Source organism: Oncorhynchus keta, chromosome 3 (genome assembly GCF_023373465.1).
Source record: "Oncorhynchus keta strain PuntledgeMale-10-30-2019 chromosome 3, Oket_V2, whole genome shotgun sequence".
NCBI lineage: Eukaryota > Metazoa > Chordata > Actinopteri > Salmoniformes > Salmonidae > Oncorhynchus > Oncorhynchus keta.
Window position 1 is genome coordinate 26937508 of NC_068423.1, and position 17857 is coordinate 26955364.

At 41.3% G+C, this 17857-nt stretch overlaps 1 protein-coding gene and 1 pseudogene across 1 annotated transcript; one reads left to right on the top strand and one right to left on the bottom strand.

Moving 5' to 3' along the window:
• Positions 1-182: 182 nt before the first annotated feature.
• On the top strand, positions 183-959 carry mrps6 (mitochondrial ribosomal protein S6). Its single transcript, XM_035765278.2, has one exon. The coding sequence runs from the start codon at positions 208-210 to the stop codon at positions 562-564; it is 357 nt and encodes a 118-aa protein (XP_035621171.1). The 5' UTR covers positions 183-207; the 3' UTR covers positions 565-959.
• A 541-nt stretch (positions 960-1500) lies between these two features.
• LOC118382573 (equilibrative nucleoside transporter 1-like) overlaps positions 1501-17857 on the bottom strand; it is a 28087-nt pseudogene continuing 11730 nt past the window's right edge.

The window sequence follows — 17857 nt, forward strand, 5'->3', positions numbered from 1 at the left end:
TATTGTATGAAGATGTTATGTAAAACGTTTTAAGCGCCATACCTCCACCTTTTGGTACAGTCTAGTGTATATATTTTACGTCATCTCTAATCGTCTCACGACATGGCACCTGACGTCCGGGGAATATTGTAAATGAAGGACATTTGTATGAGTCTGGACGTTTAAACTGTATTACTGTCTGTTCTTGTCTTTCGCAATCTGTAAATCATGCCTCGATATGAACTTGCCCTCATTGTAAAGGCCATGCAGAGGCCGGAGACCGCGGCACTTTTGCGGCGCACAGTGGAAACCTTGATGGAGCGAGGCGCTGTGGTGAGAGGCCTGGAGAATCTTGGAGAGAAACTTCTACCGTACAAGATATCGAAACACAACGAGCGACACACGCGCGGTGGATACTTTCTGATTGACTTCCACGCTGCTCCCGGTATTGTCACGGGCTTGCTGGATCATCTGGAGAGGGACATTGACGTGGTGAGGCCTACGGTCTTGAAGAATGATCCGGTGCCTTCCAATGGACCCTGCTGCGGACACACGGTGGCATCTAAACACCAGGACACAGTGTAGAAATTGAACGGTCATCATAAGAGTTATTTCTAGTTGCCCAGCTTCTGTGACACATTGAGAAGTGGATCGCATTTGATAGCCAGGCTTTAGCCTGGGTGCCGGTCTATTTCTGCTTCCTTGCCAACAATTTAGAAATAGAAGACAGGGTTTTTCACATCCCGAGGAACGACTCACATCATGTTCATTAGGCACCAAACGGAAGAAAATGGACAAACAGGGAGGCACCGCCTGGACACAGAACCATCGTTAAATTACAAAATATATCATTGAGTACGTTTTTGGCATACAAAACATGTAAACACATTTTCCTTGGTCATTCATACCATCCAATATACTGTAATACTATTTCAGTGCCATCTGCTTTAATGGTTGATTAAATTACTAAACAAATTCCAAACTTGTAAAAAAATACATGGTTTCATTTGTATTCATAATTTGCATAGTCAAGTTTTGGTATGTGTTTAATTACATGACATTTTCACCTACTCTTAAATTTAATTCAGTGAGATGTTAAAGTAATGCCCCATTACCTTCCCTTTCAATCATTTAGCAGACAAGCATATCCAGAGCAATTAATGCATTAATCTTAACGTAGCAAGGTTAAGACAACCACATATTACAGTCATGTAATTAAAGTACACATTTTCCTCAAGCAGCTGTCAGCAAAGTCAGTGTCAGTAAGAAAAGACTTGTGCAAGTATTTAAAGCCGATTTTAGCAGGTATAGCATTCTTTTCCTCGTCGACTTCTACCTTAAAGTAGGCTTTTTTTGAAGGCTGCTTAGTGTTTATTCCATCATAATTCAAATAGAAAGTACTGTATTTGGGACACTACATTGAGACCATATACCATTACACTACTAGAAGTAACATTTAGCAGATGCTCTTATCCAGAGTGACTTACACTTACCGTATGCTTCCCAGTCAAAACAGTTTGGGTATATATTATGAACATTTTGTGACGTTTTTGTTCGGTGATTGGTCAACAGTACTACACCTAGTGGGAACATGAAGTCATTCAACGAGAGAGACCGTTTTCATGCACATTTGAGAAATATTGCACCAAACATCATGGCTAGATGTAAAATTGCTGTGACTAAGACCAAAAACATCATAATTAATGACAGATTTCTTGAGTTAGATTCATTTGGACTATGTTGAGGAAGTGTTCCTGGCTATGTTGTTGCTACGGTGGCTCAAGAGGGACAAATGGTACAATTGCAGAGTTTTTTTCTTGTTTTTCAAGCGAAGGTCTTTAGGGAGTATGAGAGCACAGATGGTCGCCATGCCTACCCGAGTTCTGCGAGGTGCAAACCGAACCTATGTATGCGGATTCCTTTACATTTAGTGCATAGATAGGTTAGACAACCACATGTCATAGTCAGTTAGTGCATTCATCTTCAGATAGCTAGGTGAGACAACCACATATCACAGTCAGTGCATTCATCTTCAGATAGCTAGGTGAGACAACCACATGTCATAGTCAGTTAGTGCATTCATCTTAAGGTAGCTAGGTGAGACAACCACATATCCCAGTCAGTTAGTACATTCATCTTAAGGTAGCTAGGTGAGACAACCACATATCACAGTCAGTGCATTTATCTTAAGGTAGCTAGGTGAGACAACCACATATCACAGTCAGTGCATTCATCTTAAGGTAGCTAGGTGAGACAACCACATATCAGTCAGTCAGTGCATTCATCTTCAGATAGCTCGGTGAGACAACCACATATCACAGTCAGTGCATTAATCTTAAGGTAGCTAGGTGAGACAACCACATATCACAGTCAGTGCATTCATCTTAAGGTAGCTAGGTGAGACAACCACATGTCATAGTCAGTTAGTGCATTCATCTTCAGATAGCTAGGTGAGACAACCACATATCCCAGTCAGTTAGTAACATTCATGTTAAGGTAGCTCGGTGAGACAACCACATATCACAGTCAGTGCATTCATCTTAAGGTAGCTAGGTGAGACAACCACATATCCCAGTCAGTTAGTACATTCATCTTAAGGTAGCTAGGTGAGACAACCACATATCACAGTCAGTGCATTCATCTTAAGGTAGCTAGGTGAGACAACCACATATCACAGTCAGTGCATTCATCTTAAGGTAGCTAGGTGAGACAACCACATATCCCAGTCAGTTAGTAACATTCATGTTAAGGTAGCTAGGTGAGACAACCACATATCCCAGTCAGTTAGTACATTCATCTTAAGATAGCTAGGTGAGACAACCACATATCAGTCAGTTAGTGCATTCATCTACAGGTAGCTAGGTGAGACAACCACATATCACAGTCAGTTAGTGCATTCATCTACAGGTAGCTAGGTGAGACAACCACATATCACAGTCAGTTAGTGCATTCATCTACAGGTAGCTAGGTGAGACAACCATACCACAGTCACAGCAGCTGTCAGCAAAGTCTGATGCTAGTAAGAAAAGACTAAGTGTCAGTGTAAGGAACGCGAGGGTGTGGTCTAACGTTTCAAAATTAATAGAGACGTGGCAGTTTGCAACAACAGTCATTGTAGCATTTAAAAAAAAATGTTAGTTATGTTCGGGTTATGCATGCTCCCCACATCGGGCTATTTTAGACTATGGCTCTGAAGAGGAATGAGAAGGATGCTCCCAGAGCCAAACCCAGGGATAGGAAGAATGCCATGATGGCACCAGCAGTCTCTGCCTCATGAGGAGCAACTAATCTGGAGAGAGAGGAGGAAGAGAGAGAGAGAGAGAAGAGGGAAGAGAGAAAGGAGAGGGAGAGAGAAAGGAGAGAGAGAGAGAAGAGAAAGGAGAGAGAGAGAGAGAGAGAGAGAGAGAGAGAGAGAGAGAGAGAGAAGAGAAAGGAGAGGGAGAGAGAAAGGAGAGAGAGAGAGAAGAGAAAGGAGAGAGAGAAGGTGAGGGGATCAGGTGTCTTGCCAACTCCTATGGAAATGTCATGCAGAACATGGCTTGACAAGGCCAATGGAGCAGTAGCCAAAACCACAAACAGGTCTGGGACCAGGCTACAAACAATTCTGGGACCAACCTACTGTGGTAACACTTTAGGTGCAGTCTCAAACTGGGAGACATTTTTCTCTTGCAATAAATGACACCTTATGCAAATGCTTTGCTTGTACCGTGTGTGTTGTGCCTCCTAACGTTGTTAAAGGTTCGTGTAGGCCTAAATCACGCTGTATATTATTATCATTTTACTCATTCCATCTATGTCAAATGTTAGTTAGCATTGCAAACGGTTAGTTTGCAATGTGTGTCATTATGAGAGGAAAATGTCGCCCTGTAGGCTAACTTGAAAATTTCTGGGTTTTCGCCCAGGCGAAGGAGGCAAGCTGTCTTACTTGGGGCCGAAGCACATGCAGAGGCTGGCCAGGTATCCGCTGGAGAAGGCGAAGAGGATCATGAAGACGATGAACCAGGCATCGTGTTGAAAGACGACAGGCAGGTTGTAGCGGGGCTGAACGTTGCACAGCATGAAGAGAGGCACAAAGATCACACGGGCTACCATAAAAATGGGCACCAGTTTGCTGTCCTTCCCAGGCTGAAAGTGGATGGCAGAGAAAGAGACATAGCACATTCAAATAAATGCCATAGTGCTAAGGCTAAGTCATAGTGCTAAGGCTAAGTCATAGTGCTAAGGCTAAGTCATAGTGCTAAGTCAAAGTGCTAAGTCATAGTGCTAAGGCTAAGTCATAGTACTAAGGCTAAGTCATAGTGCTAAGGCTAAGGGACAGTGCTAAGGCTAAGTCATAGTGCTAAGGCTAAGTCATAGTACTAAGGCTAAGTCATAGTGCTAAGGCTAAGGGACAGTGCTAAGGCTAACTCATAGTACTAAGGCTAAGAGACAGTGCTAAGGCTAAGGGACAGTGCTAAGGCTAAGGGACAGTGCTAAGGCTAAGGGACAGTGCTAAGGCTAAGTCATAGTGCTAAGGCTAAGTTATAGTGCTAAGGATTAGTCATAGTGCTAAGGCTAAGTTGTAGTGCTAAGTGATAAGTGCTTTATTCGATAGAAGATGATGACTTAAATTCACATTTAAAAACATTGAATGTTTAATAAAGCGTTCCTGCCGTGTTTGTCTTAATTAAGCCGGTTGTAAAATGCATAGAAACTGGATTGATACATTCATAACATTCACAACGTCACCACAAGATGAGAAGATAATATAATAATAATAATAAGATGCAAAAGGTATTTATCTTAAATTCAGGGTAGTTTAAAGTTTACTTGTATTTTTTTGTCTCTTAAAAAACTACTGTAAATTTACCATGCCAGTAAAGGCCAATAAACTCTACTGTTCTGTTAGCGTCTACTGTTCTGTTAGCGTCTACTGGTCTACTGTTCTGTTAGCGTCTACTGTTCTGTTAGCGGCTACTGTTCTGTTAGTGTCTACTGTTCTGTTAGCGTCTACTGTTCTGTTAGCGGCTACTGTTCTGTTAGCGTCTACTGTTCTGTTAGCGTCTACTGTTCTGTTAGCGGCCACTGTTCTGTTAGCGGCTACTGTTCTGTTAGTGTCTACTGTTTTGTTAGCGTCTACTGTTCTGTTAGCGTTTACTGTTCTGTTAGCGTCTACTGTTCTGTTAGCGTTTACTGTTCTGTTAGCGTCTACTGTTCTGTTAGCGTCTACTGTTCTGTTAGCGTTTACTGTTCTGTTAGCGTCTACTGTTCTGTTAGCGTCTACTGTTCTGTTAGCGGCTACTGTTCTGTTAGCGTCTACTGTTCTGTTAGCGTCTACTGTTCTGTTAGCGTCTACTGTCCTGTAGGGTCTACTGTTCTGTTAGTGTCTACTGTTCTGTTAGCGTCTACTGGTCTACTGTTCTGTTAGCGTCTACTGTTCTGTTAGCGGCTACTGTTCTGTTAGCGTCTACTGTCCTGTAGGGTCTACTGTTCTGTTAGTGTCTACTGTTCTGTTAGCGGCTACTGTTCTGTTAGCGTCTACTGTTCTGTTAGCGTCTACTGGTCTACTGTTCTGTTAGCGTCTACTGTTCTGTTAGCGTCTACTGTTCTGTTAGCGTCTACTGGTCTACTGTTCTGTTAGCGTCTACTGTTCTGTTAGCGTCTACTGTTCTGTTAGCGTCTACTGTCCTGTAGGGTCTACTGTCCTGTAGGGTCTACTGTTCTGTTAGCGGCTACTGTTCTGTTAGCGGCTACTGTTCTGTTAGCGTCTACTGTTCTGTTAGCGTCTACTGTTCTGTTAGCGTCTACTGTTCTGTTAGCGTCTACTGTTCTGTTAGCGGCTACTGTTCTGTTAGCGTTTACAATGTTCTGTTAGCGTCTACTGTTCTGTTAGCGTCTACTGTTCTGTTAGCGTCTACTGTTCTGTTAGCGTCTACTGTTCTGTTAGCGGCTACTGTTCTGTTAGCGGCTACTGTTCTGTTAGTGTCTACTGTCCTGTAGGGTCTACTGTTCTGTTAGTGTCTACTGTTCTGTTAGCGGCTACTGTTCTGTTAGCGTCTACTGTTCTGTTAGCGTCTACTGGTCTACTGTTCTGTTAGCGTCTACTGTTCTGTTAGCGTCTACTGTTCTGTTAGCGTCTACTGTTCTGTTAGCGTCTACTGGTCTACTGTTCTGTTAGCGTCTACTGTTCTGTTAGCGTCTACTGGTCTACTGTTCTGTTAGCGTCTACTGTTCTGTTAGCGTCTACTGTTCTGTTAGCGGCTACTGTTCTGTTAGCGTCTACTGTCCTGTAGGGTCTACTGTTCTGTTAGTGTCTACTGTTCTGTTAGCGGCTACTGTTCTGTTAGCGTCTACTGTTCTGTTAGCGTCTACTGGTCTACTGTTCTGTTAGCGTCTACTGTTCTGTTAGCGTCTACTGGTCTACTGTTCTGTTAGCGTCTACTGTTCTGTTAGCGTCTACTGTTCTGTTAGCGTCTACTGTCCTGTAGGGTCTACTGTCCTGTAGGGTCTACTGTTCTGTTAGCGGCTACTGTTCTGTTAGCGGCTACTGTTCTGTTAGCGTCTACTGTTCTGTTAGCGTCTACTGTTCTGTTAGCGTCTACTGTTCTGTTAGCGTCTACTGTTCTGTTAGCGGCTACTGTTCTGTTAGCGTTTACTGTTCTGTTAGCGTCTACTGTTCTGTTAGCGTCTACTGTTCTGTTAGCGTCTACTGTTCTGTTAGCGGCTACTGTTCTGTTAGCGGCTACTGTTCTGTTAGTGTCTACTGTCCTGTAGGGTCTACTGTTCTGTTAGTGTCTACTGTTCTGTTAGCGGCTACTGTTCTGTTAGCGTCTACTGTTCTGTTAGCGTCTACTGGTCTACTGTTCTGTTAGCGTCTACTGTTCTGTTAGCGTCTACTGTTCTGTTAGCGTCTACTGTTCTGTTAGCGTCTACTGGTCTACTGTTCTGTTAGCGTCTACTGTTCTGTTAGCGTCTACTGGTCTACTGTTCTGTTAGCGTCTACTGTTCTGTTAGCGTCTACTGTTCTGTTAGCGTCTACTGTTCTGTTAGCGTCTACTGTCCTGTAGGGTCTACTGTCCTGTAGGGTCTACTGTTCTGTTAGCGGCTACTGTTCTGTTAGCGGCTACTGTTCTGTTAGCGTCTACTGTTCTGTTAGCGTCTACTGTTCTGTTAGCGTCTACTGTTCTGTTAGCGTCTACTGTTCTGTTAGCGGCTACTGTTCTGTTAGCGGCTACTGTTCTGTTAGCGTTTACTGTTCTGTTAGCGTCTACTGTTCTGTTAGCGTCTACTGTTCTGTTAGCGTCTACTGTTCTGTTAGCGGCTACTGTTCTGTTAGCGGCTACTGTTCTGTTAGTGTCTACTGTTCTGTTAGCGTCTACTGTTCTGTTAGCGTCTACTGTTCTGTTAGCGTCTACTGTTCTGTTAGCGTCTACTGTTCTGTTAGCGTCTACTGTTCTGTTAGCGTCTACTGTTCTGTTAGTGTGATCTGGAATCCTTAGTTCACAATATCCACAATTCAAATAAGTATCAGTTAGTTTCAGGCATATTCATTCAAATGAGCCGATTTCCTCCATTCTGTATCGTGTGTTTTGTTGCCGACTTACCCACATGCACACAGCAGTGAGGCTTCTCCCGGCCCCAGTCGCTCAGGTTAAAGAGCAGGAAACAGCACACGGGGATGAAGTACATCTCTGAGAGGAGAGGATAACGTACGATCACACACATTACCAGTGAATATTACCAGTCAATTTTTTGTTGTTGTTGTAAAGGCTCGTAAAATCAAAAGTGTGTAAGTATACCGTAAAATGAACAATATAAACCATGCTCTTGTCATAGATATTCATACACACAGACCCCAGGCGCCTCCATTAGCGGCGGCAGACTTGACATCCACCGTGACAGCAGGGTAGACACCGATGGTGACGGTGAAGGCAAAACACACAGAGAGAGCCAGGACCCAGATCTACAGTCAATGGGTCAACAAGAAAGTACTTTACATCACCTTTTTGGAGAGTTGGGACGATAGAAAATCGACTGGTTGGGAACATTGATCTTTCTGCATTATGACAACATTTGTATATAACACTACAACTTTCTATGGCAGCCGTGTTAGTGCCACATTCAAAATAAATGGTGAATATTTCAACAATGCTATGTAACTAAATGTTTTGAATAGGAACGATATTACACATTCTAAATATACAGTTTGAAGTCGGAAGTTTACATACAGCCAAATACATTTAAACTCAGTTTTTCAAAATTCCTGACATTTAATCCTAGTAAAAATTCCCTGTCGTAGGTCAGTTAGGATCACCACTTTATTTTAAGAATGTGAAATGTCAGAATAATAGTAGAGAGAATGATTTATTTCAGCTTTTATTTCTTCCATCACATTCCCAGTGGGTCAGAAGTTTACTTACACTCAATTAGTATTTGGTAGCATTGCCTTTAAATTGTTTAACTTGGGTCAAACGTTTCGGATAGTCTTCCACAAGTTTCCCACAATAAGTTGGGTGAATTTTTGCCCATTCCTCCTGACAGAGCTGGTGTAACGGAGTCAGGTTTGTAGGCCTCCTTGCTCGCATATGCTTTTTCAGCTCTGTTCACAAGTTTTCTATAGGATTGAGGTCAGGGCTTTGACTTATTCATCCTTAAGCCATTTGTCACAACTTTGGAAGTATGCTTGGGGTCATTGTCCATTTGGAAGACCCATTTGCAACTAAGCTTCAACTTTCTAACTGATGTCTTGAGATGTTGCTTCAATATATCGTCATAATTTTCCTCCCTCATGATGCCATCTATTTTGGCTAGTGCACCAGTCCCTCCTGCAGAAAAGCACCCCCACAACATGATGCTGCCACCCCTGTGCTTCACGGTTGGGATGGTGTTCTTTGGCTTGCAAGCCTCCCCCTTTTTCCTCCAAACATAACAATGGTCATTATGGCCAAACAGTTCTATTTTTGTTTCATCAGACCAGAGGACATTTCTCCAAAAAGTACGACCTTTGTCCCCATGTGCAGTTGCAAACTGAAGTCTGGCTTCTTTTTTTATGGCGGTTTTGGAGCAGTGGCTTCTTCCTTGCTGAGCAGCCCTTCAGGTTATGTCGATATAGGACTCGTTTTACTGTGGATATAGATACTTTTGTACCTGTTTCCTCCAGCCTCTTCACAAGGTCCTTTGCTGTTGTTCTGGGATTGATTTGCACTTTTCGCCCCAAAGCACGTTCATCTCTAGGAGACAGAACGCATCTCCTAACTGAGTGGTATGACAGCTGCGTGGTCCCATGGTGTTTATACTTGTGTACTATCGTTTGTACAGATGAATGTGATACCTTCAGGTGATTGGAAATTGCTCCCAAGGATGAACCAGACTTGTGGAGGTCTATAATTTTTTTTCTGAGGTTATTGGCTGATTTTTTCACGAAATCGTGATTTGTCCAAATAATCAGCAATGAAAAATCCGTGCACCGGAACAAAGTTCCTTGTATTTCTCAATGAACAAAAATGTCTTCGTAATATCTGCACGTACTCGTCCGAACTATTTCGCCTGGGAAGCATGCAGACGCTTTAAATTGTCGCTTCCCTAGTCTGTTGACAGACGCAACGATTTCATACAGTATGTTACGTCCGTTTGTCCACGAGAGATTCATTCAACCCAGGAGAAAGATAAGGATAGAGAGCAGTTATGCGGGTAGATATAGGGAAGAATATCAAAAGTGTGATTGAAGGTGAATCTTTAGTTCAGGGATCTACTTTCTAAGCCATGGAAAAACGAGTATTTAAAACGTATTTATTGCTATAGTGGGTTTATAATCCATTAAATACCTACAGTATATAAAACGTGTATTGGGTTTTCATTGTTTTTCCAATTCAGAAAGTTAATTGAAATTATTTTTTGTTTTTGTTGAAATACTCAAATGTATAATATGCTATGAAAGTGACTGGTTCATTCGACATGCTGGATACAGCTAAATTAACTTGTAATTTTTATCGATTAGCGATAAGTGTCTGCAAATGTACCTCTAAAAATGATGTAATGTAATGTTTTGTATTTGCTTTTAAAGCACAGTAACGATTTTCAGTTCATCAACATAATTTCAATTCATCCCCTGAATTGTTTTAGGTCGGGATTTAATCCGTGCTATAACCAATTTTTTTATTTACATTTGAGCCAACATGTGCAGAGTTTACCATGAATGCGATCTCCGTGAACATCTGAGAAAATGTCTTTAATTAAAAAGCCTCATTGTGTGGGCTGTCTAGTGTCCTACTCTAAAGCGAGCCATGGTTTGAATTCCGGCCTCAATCTAAAAATAATTATGCCATACCTTCTTGAAGATGGTCAGCATGGACACGGTTTGTTCCTCTTCTCCTTGTTTGAGAACTGGTGTAGTCGCTGCAGCATTTTCTGGAGGGAGAAGGAACGAGGCTATTTTAATGTTCATGAAAGCAATGTATTGGATAGCCTCGTTCCTATCCAATACATTGCTTTCATGATCCTTAAAATAAAAATATATTCAACAAGTGTCCAAGTTTATGCATGGCTTGGATTTACTTATCTATACATAAAACGTGACAACTATCTTTCTCTTATTTCTACATATCTGACCAAACATAAATGTCATTTTACCGTCCAGCCTGTTCACCTCGTCACTAAGCCTGTTTCCACGTTGTCTCTTGCTGTAATATCGATAAAGTAAGGTTCAGAACAACACGAAATTACACACATCGCTTTGGATAAAAGCGTCTGCTAAATGGCATATATTATTATTATTATTATCAATTATCTCACACTGGGATGTTAATTAACAAAACAGGAGAGATGAACTGGAATGGAAGTATTACATATATTTGACATTTACACACTGGTAAATTATTATGTGATGAATGAAAAGGGGAGGAAGTATTAGTTGATTATGAAGTATTAGTTGATTATGAAGTATTCGTTGTATTATGAAGTATTAGTTGTATTATGAAGTATTAGTTGTATTAGTTGTATTATGAAGTATTAGTTGTATTAGTTGATTATGAAGTATTAGTTGTATTATGAAGTATTAGTTGTATTAGTTGTATTATGAAGTGTAGGTTGTATTAGTTGTATTATGAAGTATTAGTTGTATTAGTTGTATTATGAAGTATTAGTTGTATTATGAAGTATTAGTTGTATTATGAAGTATTAGTTGTATTATGAAGTATTAGTTGTATTAGTTGTATTATGAAGTGTAGGTTGTATTAGTTGTATTATGAAGTATTAGTTGTATTATGAAGTATTAGTTGTATTAGTTGTATTATGAAGTATTAGTTGTATTATGAAGTATTAGTTGTATTAGTTGTATTAGTTGTATTATGAAGTATTAGTTGAATTAGTTGTATTATGAAGTAGTAGTTGTATTATGAAGTATTAGTTGTATTAGTTGTATTAGTTGTATTATGAAGTATTAGTTGTATTATGAAGTATTAGTTGTATTAGTTGTATTATGAAGTATTAGTTGTATTAGTTGTATTATGAAGTATTAGTTGTATTATGAAGTATTAGTTGAATTAGTTGTATTATGAAGTATTAGTTGTATTATGAAGTATTAGTTGTATTAGTTGTATTAGTTGTATTATGAAGTATTAGTTGAATTAGTTGTATTATGAAGTATTAGTTGTATTATGAAGTATTAGTTGTATTAGTTGTATTATGAAGTATTAGTTGTATTAGTTGTATTATGAAGTATTAGTTGTATTATGAAGTATTAGTTGTATTATGAAGTATTGGTTGTATTAGTTGTATTATGATGTATTAGTTGTATTATGAAGTATTAGTTGTATTAGTTGTATTATGAAGTATTAGTTGTATTAGTTGTATTAGTTGTATTATGAAGTATTAGTTGAATTAGTTGTATTATGAAGTATTAGTTGTATTATGAAGTATTAGTTGTATTAGTTGTATTATGAAGTATTAGTTGTATTATGAAGTATTAGTTGTATTATGAAGTATTAGTTGTATTATGAAGTATTGGTTGTATTAGTTGTATTACGAAGTATTAGTTGTATTATGAAGTATTAGTTGTATTATGAAGTATTGGTTGTATTAGTTGTATTAGTTGTATTAGTTGTATTATGATCTATTAGTTGTATTAGTTGTATTATGAAGTATTGGTTGTATTAGTTGTATTATAAAGTATTAGTTGTATTATGAAGTATTAGTTGTATTATGAAGTATTAGTTGATTATGAAGTATTAGTTGTATTAGTTGAATTAGTTGTATTATGAAGTGTAGGTTGTATTAGTTGTATTATTAAGTATTATGAAGTATTAGTTGTATTATGAAGTATTAGTTGTATTATGAAGTATTGGTTGTATTAGTTGTATTATGAAGTATTGGTTGTATTAGTTGTATTATGAAGTATTGGTTGTATTAGTTGTATTATAAAGTATTAGTTGTATTAGTTGTATTATGAAGTATTAGTTGTATTATGAAGTATTAGTTGTATTAGTTGTATTATGAAGTATTAGTTGTATTATGAAGTATTAGTTGTATTAGTTGTATTAGTTGTATTAGTTGTATTAGTTGTATTATGAAGTATTAGTTGAATTAGTTGTATTATGAATTATTGTTTGTATTATGAAGTATTGGTTGTATTAGTTGTATTATGATGTATTAGTTGTATTATGAAGTATTAGTTGTATTAGTTGTATTATGAAGTATTAGTTGTATTATGAAGTATTAGTTGTATTAGTTGTATTATGAAGTATTAGTTGTATTAGTTGTATTATGAAGTATTAGTTGTATTATGAAGTATTAGTTGTATTAGTTGTATTATGAAGTATTAGTTGTATTATGAAGTATTAGTTGTATTATGAAGTATTAGTTGTATTATGAAGTATTAGTTGTATTATGAAGTATTGGTTGTATTAGTTGTATTACGAAGTATTAGTTGTATTATGAAGTATTAGTTGTATTATGAAGTATTGGTTGTATTAGTTGTATTAGTTGTATTAGTTGTATTATGATGTATTAGTTGTATTAGTTGTATTATGAAGTATTAGTTGTATTATGAAGTATTAGTTGTATTACGAAGTATTAGTTGTATTACGAAGTATTAGTTGTATTATGAAGTATTAGTTGTATTATGAAGTATTGGTTGTATTAGTTGTATTATGATGTAGTTGTATTAGTTGTATTAGTTGTATTATGATGTATTAGTTGTATTAGTTGTATTATGAAGTATTAGTTGTATTATGAAGTATTAGTTGTATTACGAAGTATTAGTTGTATTACGAAGTATTAGTTGTATTATGAAGTATTAGTTGTATTATGAAGTATTGGTTGTATTAGTTGTATTAGTTGTATTATGATGTATTAGTTGTATTAGTTGTATTATGATGTATTAGTTGTATTATGAAGTATTAGTTGTATTATGAAGTATTGGTTGTATTAGTTGTATTATGATGTATTAGTTGTATTACGAAGTATTAGTTGTATTATGAAATATTGGTTGTATTAGTTGTATTATGATGTATTAGTTGTATTACGAAGTATTAGTTGTATTATGAAGTATTGGTTGTATTATGAAGTATTGGTTGTATTATGATGTATTAGTTGTATTAGTTGTATTATGAAGTATTGGTTGTATTATGAAGTATTAGTTTTATTAGTTGTATTATGATGTATTAGTTGTATTAGTTGTATTAGTTGTATTATGAAGTATTAGTTGTATTATGATGTATTAGTTGTATTAGTTGTATTATGATGTATTAGTTGTATTAGTTGTATTATGATGTATTAGTTGTATTAGTTGTATTATGAAGTATTAGTTGTATTAGTTGTATTAGTTGTATTATGAAGTATTGGTTGTATTATGAAGTATTGGTTGTATTATGAAGTATTGGTTGTATTAGTTGTATTATGAAGTATTGGTTGTATTATGAAGTATTAGTTGTATTAGTTGTATTATGAAGTATTAGTTGTATTAGTTGTATTATGAAGTATTGGTTGTATTATGAAGTATTAGTTGTATTAGTTGTATTATGATGTATTAGTTGTATTAGTTGTATTATGAAGTATTAGTTGTATTATGAAGTATTAGTTGTATTAGTTGTATTAGTTGTATTATGAAGTATTAGTTGTATTAGTTGTATTATGAAGTATTGGTTGTATTATAATGTATTAGTTGTATTATGATGTATTATTTGTATTAGATGTATTATGATGTATTAGTTGTATTAGTTGTATTATGAAGTATTAGTTGTATTAGTTGTATTATGAAGTATTAGTTGTATTAGTTGTATTATGAAGTATTAGTTGTATTAGTTGTATTATGAAGTATTAGTTGTTGTCACGTTCTGACCACTGAGAATCATACTTAGGTCGCCTGGGTTTCACTTTTGGTTTGTGGGTGTTTGTTTTCCGTGTGAGTGTTTGGGCCACACGGTACTGTTTCGGTTTTAGTTTTGTTCACATGGTTTATTGTTTTTGCATGTCAGTGGTCAGTTCGTTTTGAATAAATCATCATGAACACTTACCACGCTGCGCTTTGGTCCGATCCTTCCTCCACCTCTGAATGCCATTACAGTTGTATTGTGAAGTATTAGTTGTATTATCATCGAGTAGCATCTCCTAACCCCATTTTTCAGTCAAATACATGTAATAATAACATTTCAAATCCAGAGTTTATTACCAGTTTAGGGAGGATCGCATAGGACATTATGGCCAATATGATCACTACACAGGCTGTGAGGAAGTATCCAAAAGCAACATCATTTAGTGCTGAGCCACCTGGGGTGTGTGTGAGAGAGAGAGAGAGAGAGAGAGAGAGAGAGAGAGAGAGAGAGAGAGAGGGAGAGGGAGGGGGAGAGAGAGTGGGGGAGAGAGAGAGGGAGAGATAGAGAGAGAGAGAGAGAGAGAGAGAGAGAGAGAGGGACGGAGAGAGAGAGGGAGAGAGGGAGGGGGAGAGAGAGAGTGGGGGGGAGAGAGAGAGAGAGAGAGAGAGAGAGAGAGAGAGAGAGAGAGAGAGAGAGAGAGAGAGAGAGAGAGAGAGAGTGGGGGGAGATAGAGAGAGAGAGAGAGAGAGAGAGAGAGAGAGAGAGGGACGGAGAGAGAGAGGGAGAGAGGGAGGGGGAGAGAGAGAGTGGGGGGAGAGAGAGAGGGAGAGAGAGAGGGAGAGAGGGAGGGGGAGAGAGAGAGTGGGGGAGAGAGAGAGGGAGAGAGAGAGGGAGAGAGGGAGGGGAGAGAGAGAGTGGAGGGAGAGAGAGAGAGAGAGAGAGAGAGAGAGAGAGAGAGTGGGACGGAGAGAGAGAGAGGGAGGGAGATAGGGAGAAGAGAGGGAGGGAGGGAGATGGGAGAGGGGGGAGAGAGAGGGAGAGAGAGTGGGGGAGAGAGAGGAGAGAGAGTGGGGGGGAGAGGGAGGGAGAGAGAGAGAGGGTGGGATGGAGAGAGAGAGGGAGAGCGAGAGGGAGGGAGATAGGGAGGGAGGGAGAGGGAGAGAGAGAGAGAGAGAGAGAGAGAGAGAGAGAGAGAGAGAGAGTGGGAGGGAGAGAGGGAGGGGGAGAGAGAGAGAGGGAGGGAGAGAGAGAGGAGAGAGGGGGAGAGAAAGGGAGAGAGAGAGTGGGAGGGAGAGAGGGAGGGGAGAGAGAGGAGAGAGGGGGAGAGAGTGGGAGGGAGAGAGGGAGGGAGAGAGAGAGGAGAGAGGGGGAGAGAGAGGGAGAGAGAGAGTGGGAGGGAGAGAGAGAGGAGAGAGGGGTGAGAGAGAGTGGGAGGGAGAGCGAGAGGGAGAGAGGGAGGGGAGAGAGAGAGTGCGGGGGAGAGAGAGAGAGAGAGAGAGAGAGAGAGAGAGAGAGAGAGAGAGAGAGAGAGGGAAATAGGGAGAAGAGAGGGAGGGAGGGAGATGGGAGAGGGGGAGTGGGAGGGAGAGAGAGGAGAGAGAGTGGGGGGGGAGAGAGAGAGGGTGGGACGGAGAGAGAGAGGGAGAGCGAGAGGGAGGGAAATAGGGAGAAGAGAGGGAGGGAAGGAGATGGGAGAGGGGGGAGTGGGAGGGAGAGAGAGGAGAGAGAGTGGGGGGGGAGAGAGAGAGAGAGAGAGGGTGGGATGGAGAGAGAGAGGGAGAGCGAGAGGGAGAGCGAGAGGGAGGGAGATAGGGAGAAGAGAGAGGGAGAGAGGAGAGAGAGTGGGAGGGAGAGCGAGAGGGAGAGAGGGAGAGGGGGAGAGAGAGAGTGGGAGGGAGAGAGAGAGGAGAGAGGGGGAGAGAGAGGGAGAGAGAGAGTGGGAGGGAGAGAGGGAGGGGGAGAGAGAGGAGAGAGGGGGAGAGAGAGGGAGAGAGAGAGTGGGAGGGAGAGAGAGAGGAGAGAGGGGGAGAGAGAGGGAGGGAGGGAGAGAGAGGAGAAAGGGGGTGAGAGAGAGTGGGAGGGAGAGCGGGAGGGAGAGAGGGAGGGGAGAGAGAGAGAGTGGGAGGGAGAGAGAGAGGAGAGAGGGGGAGAGAGAGAGAGAGAGAGAGAGATAGTGGGAGGTAGAGCGAGAGGGAGAGAGGGGGGGGGGGAGAGAGAGAGAGAGAGAGTGGGAGGGAGAGAGAGAGGAGAGAGGGGGAGAAAGAGAGTGAGAGGGAGAGCGAGAGGGAGAGAGGGAGGGGAGAGAGAGAGAGTGGGAGGGAGAGAGAGAGGAGAGAGGGAGGGGGGAGAGAGAGAGAGAGATAGTGGGAGGTAGAGCGAGAGGGAGAGGGGAGGGAGAGAGAGAGATAGTGGGAGGGAGAGAGAGAGGAGAGAGGGGGAGAGAGAGTGGAGAGAGGGAGGAGAGAGGGGGAGAGAGAGTGGGAGGGAGAGAGGGAGGGGGAGGGAGAGATAGAGATAGTGGGAGGGAGAGACATCACTTGTACAGCCATATCAAAAGTCATAAAATCTTAATTCCCAGGCACACCATCACCATTTACACCATCACCATTTACACCATCACCATCACCATTTACACCATCACCATTTACACCATCACCATTTACAGTGGGAGTGGGGGGGAGAGAGGGAGGGAGAGAGAGAGAGGGTGGGATGGAGAGAGAGAGGGAGAGCGAGAGGGAGGGAGATAGGGAGGGAGGGAGAGGGGAGAGAGAGAGAGAGAGAGAGAGAGAGAGAGAGAGAGAGAGCGAGAGAGAGAGAGAGAGAGAGAGAGAGAGAGAGAGGGGGAGAGGGAGGGGGAGAGAGAGAGTGGGAGGGGGAGAGAGAGGAGAGAGGGGGAGAGAGAGGGAGAGAGAGAGTGGGGGGGAGAGAGGGAGGGAGAGAGGGGAGAGAGAGGGAGAGAGAGAGTGGGAGGGAGAGAGAGGAGAGAGGGGGTGAGAGAGAGTGGGAGGGAGAGCGAGAGGGAGAGAGGGAGGGGAGAGAGAGAGGCGGGGGAGAGAGAGAGAGAGAGAGAGAGAGAGAGAGAGAGAGAGAGAGAGAGAGAGACGGAGAGAGAGAGGGAGAGCGAGAGGGAGGGAAATAGGGAGAAGAGAGGGAGGGAGGGAGATGGGAGAGGGGGAGTGGGAGGGAGAGAGAGGAGAGAGAGTGGGGGGGGAGAGGGTGGGATGGAGAGAGAGAGGGAGAGCGAGAGGGAGAGCGAGAGGGAGGGAGATAGGGAGAAGAGAGAGGAGAGAGGAGAGAGAGTGGGAGGGAGAGCGAGAGGGAGAGAGGGAGAGGGGGAGAGAGAGAGTGGGAGGGAGAGAGGGGGGGAGAGAGAGGGAGAGAGAGAGTGGGAGGGAGAGAGGGAGGGGGAGAGAGAGGAGAGAGGGGGAGAGAGAGGGAGAGAGAGAGAGGGAGGGAGGGAGAGAGAGGAGAAAGGGGTGTGAGAGAGTGGGAGGGAGAGCGAGAGGGAGAGAGGGAGGAGAGAGAGAGAGAGTGGGAGGGAGAGAGAGAGGAGAGAGGGAGGGGGAGAGAGAGAGAGAGATAGTGGGAGG

Excerpts from the sequence above, each read along its gene's own strand:
- mrps6 (XM_035765278.2), top strand. The coding sequence starts at position 208 with ATGCCTCGATATGAACTTGCCCTCATTGTAAAGGCCATGCAGAGGCCG.